This window comes from Nicrophorus vespilloides, unplaced genomic scaffold (genome assembly GCF_001412225.1).
Source record: "Nicrophorus vespilloides isolate i.1.1-1 unplaced genomic scaffold, Nicve_v1.0, whole genome shotgun sequence".
Lineage (NCBI taxonomy): Eukaryota > Metazoa > Arthropoda > Insecta > Coleoptera > Silphidae > Nicrophorus > Nicrophorus vespilloides.
Window position 1 is genome coordinate 22,893 of NW_017097318.1, and position 3,620 is coordinate 26,512.

Here is a 3,620-nt window from a genome sequence, read left to right on the forward strand (position 1 = left end):
TACTTCTTGATCAGAGATCTCACTTTGTTCACGCATCTGTCCATGAAGTTACGTTTCCTTTTGGTGTCGCTTCCGCTCGACGCGCTCAACATCGAAACCTTGTCGACGTTGCTCTCCAAACTTGCCGACTTCTTCGCTTGCTCTTCACCATCTATGATAACCTCATCATCATCATCATGATCGAAGCAATCTTCTTCAACTCGTTTCTTCTTCTTCGTCGTCATCATCATCATAGGTTTCGTCTTATCCTCGAGGTCATCACAGCTCTTTGTTACATTCTCGGACGGAATAAAGTCTTCGCGCTCTGCTGCCGTCTGGTCGTCTAGGAGACCGTCCAAACTGCGCGATCTGTTCGGCGTTTGCTGCGGTTGCTGCTGCTGCTGCTGCTGATTCGGATGATGGAGATGCTTTGGATTATGATGATTGATCGTGCTCGGGTCCTGCTGGTTGTTTATACTGTTATTAGAGCACCGACGACCCGGGTACTGAGGCGGAAGACCCTTCAGGTGCTTCGTGTTTGGCGTCATCAGCCAATTCCTCGAAGGACTCGATGATTTATATAATCTGCAATACACATTAAATTTACAAATCTCTTAAGAAACGCATTGTTAAATATTAATTTACATGAATTAAAATTTCTAAACTTTGACAGCTTATAACAAAGTAACAGTAGATATCACAAAACTACAAATGGACTCATTGGAAAGGCTATAGTTTTACCTTTAATTTGAGTATTCAATGATTGAATTGTCGTGCATGATTATTGAGTAATCAATTGAAACGCAAAGACGTAATACTTTTCTTCTTTAAAAAAAAACAATCTCTTATTTCTCATCAAACTTTGACAACTTGTAACTTGTAGTAGGCTTATTGGAAAGATCACAGTTTCATCTTTAATTTGCTGATTAAATGGTCCAAATCGCTCTTGCGGTTGCCGAGTAATTAAATGAAATGTGGAGAAGAATCATTATTTTGTTCGTAACCATAGTTACATCAAATTATATGACTGATTCTTTTCAACATTATTGACTTTACGTTACTATGACAATCACTTCGTTGTTTTCATTTAGCTTTAGTTGCGAACATTCCAAATTCTTAATATTGTTAATTGATTAATTAAGCGCTTTTTCCATTGTTTTTTTTTTTGTAGATTTATATAGAATGATATGAAGAGATGTTGAATGAAGTTAGTAATTGTGTTATTATGTACCTTCGCACACTAGAAACTCGTGAGGCCTACCTAGGTAGGGGGGTAACCGAGGCGGGGGGACCATCTAGTCAATCCCGAAGACCAGAATTCCCGTTCACGTCTTTGTCGCTCCCCTTGCCGCTCCCGGAGTCGTTGCTATGCATCCGTTGGTAACTAGGAGGTTGCCTTGGTAACGCAGCGGAAGGCGTGCCCGGAGCGCCCGTCCTCGTCAGGACACCGTCATTCCTGTTTTCACCTCTCATGAACCTAAAAAAAAAACAAGTGTCTTTTATGTTTCAATGTTGGCAATTATTCTGTTCACTTAAATTTCGAAGTTGGCTCTATGTTATAATGATTGATAATGTGTGTATTCGGATGCATACCTTTCGACTTTGTCCACGCACGCGTCCTGATAATCGTGAATCCATTTGACGGCGTTGAAGTGGCACACCTGTCTCATATCTTCCGGCAGTTCCTCGACGTCGGGAAACGCGAAATTGTCGACGATCGGAATGATGTTACATTGAGCGCTCAAAGCGGCGACGATCTCGCGATGCACCCAATCCTTCTTCTCCGCATCCCCGATGCACCGTTCCAGAGCGTTCGGCGTCAGCACCAACAAGAAGTGCTTGGCTTTCTGTATACTCTGCAGCAGATTGTTATCGAATTTCCCCGCCTCCAATCGCTCAACATCGATGAAAACGCTGAAACCCCTCAACTGAAGATGCACCTTCAGCAAACTAGCCAACTGCGATCCGTTGGATCTGCGATAACTGACGAAGACGTCCAGAGACTTATCGATGTTGTCGTCCTTCATATTCGACAGGATCGTCTTATCGAACAGTCGAATTCCCTCCATGATCCGCGCCCGATGTATCGAGTTCTTGATGTGACACTCCTGACTCAGTTGATCTTCGGAGAGACCGCGCAAACTGTCTTTGGTTTCGACGCCCGCGTTCAGCATGCTGTACGTGTAGATGCTGAACTCGGGTCCCAGACTCTGCAGGAAATGATTGATGTTCGCCGCATCGCGCGAACTGTAATCGGCCATCCGCTTCAGCTTCTCCAATTCGCGGAAGAATCTCTTGCGTTTGATACCGTTCGATAAACCGATGTCATCTTTCAGGTTTTCTTCAGTGAGTTTGAAGAGCAAATCACCGTCGACGCGGCTATCGTTAAAACTTGAAGCGTGCTCGTTGAATCCGATCTGTTTGATCCATTCAACTACATCTTCCACAGACCACAAAGGTACTTGTTGACTCAACTTGTGCGGGACTTCTTCGCCGATCAAACGAAGCGCTTTCGCTGCGTATTTCGATGCCACAGCGTTCGGACAACTCGCGACAGTCTTCAACGATTCCACAGCTCCGATCTCGTTGAAGATCTTCGTGTTGCCTTGCTGCTCCTTGATTCCCGCTTCCATGCAGAAATGGAAAGCAGCCAGATTCCTCGCCTCTTCGCGTTTCGACTTGAGCACCGGCACCAGATGCCTCAACCAGGTCTCGCTTTGACCGTGAGCGTGCGCCAAGTTGCTCTTGGCAAAATCCGAAGGATTGTGCGAAGTCACGAACGGTTCGACCAGCTCCAAAGTACCGGATTGAAGAACGTCCGATTCAATCTCGGCGTTCGCCACCAAAACGGTTATAGCTAAACACGCGTAATACTTGATGTTATCGTCGTTGTGGAACGCTAAAGGGAACAGCCACATCGGCACTTTATTCTTGATCATAGCCTCCTGGTTTTCAGTTCCACCGTACAAACTCAGATTCGCCAGAGCCCCAGCGCAATGCCTCAAAGTCTCCACGTCGCTCTTCCTGCATTCGAAGAGGAGAGCGTCCAATCCTCCGTATCTGACTACGTCGCTGCAAGTCTCCTCGCTGTGCTTGAAGAGATGCTCGAAGATTCCGGTGCCGACGCGCGAATGCTCCACGGTGTTGTTGTTCGTGCAGAAGCACGCCACCTTCACCACCTTGTCCAGACCGTTCTTCACCACGTACGCTCTGTTCTCCGATGTCAGACATTGCTCCAGCACTCTGGCAGTCGAAAACCTCAGATCGCGATCGTCCTTGTTGCAGTTGTCCATCAGCAGATCCAAGCCACCGCCGTCTCTGAGGGCGTCGCAGAGGGCGTTGCCCAGATCGTGACCGTGCGTCGGCACCGCCCACGCCTTGTGCATGATGTCGTTGATCTTGTTCAGGTACAGCGACGATTTCGCGCCGAGATCCTTCTGCCTCAAGCAGCTGATCAACTTCGCCAAGCATTTCTCGTACTTTGTAATCGTTTTATCCACCTCGTCGCGACTGGACGTCGTCGTCAGGCATTCGAGATCGGTCAGAGGCATGTTCACCAGTTCGTCGTTACCGTTCATCAACTGAAACTGAAACGAACAAACATGTAATCACCATTCACATATCTTCAGTTAATAACGCTA

The 3,620-nt window shown here is 46.7% G+C and overlaps 1 protein-coding gene across 5 annotated transcripts in view; it reads right to left on the reverse strand.

Annotated features, from left to right (window-relative positions):
• Positions 1-477: 477 nt before the first annotated feature.
• Positions 478-3,620, reverse strand: part of LOC108559799 (sterile alpha and TIR motif-containing protein 1) — a 13,777-nt gene continuing 10,634 nt past the window's right edge. For 4 of the 5 annotated variants that reach the window (XM_017917156.1, XM_017917157.1, XM_017917155.1 and 1 more), the window contains 3 exons: positions 1,573-3,566; positions 1,241-1,456; positions 480-564 (listed from right to left, as the gene is read on the reverse strand). In XM_017917156.1, the coding sequence (XP_017772645.1) occupies positions 1,279-1,456; positions 1,573-3,566 (2,172 nt within the window). In that variant the 3' untranslated portion in view covers positions 480-564; positions 1,241-1,278. Of the gene's footprint in view, positions 565-1,210; positions 1,457-1,572; positions 3,567-3,620 lie in introns of all 5 variants that reach the window. The other variant, XR_001890949.1, reaches the window with a different exon arrangement.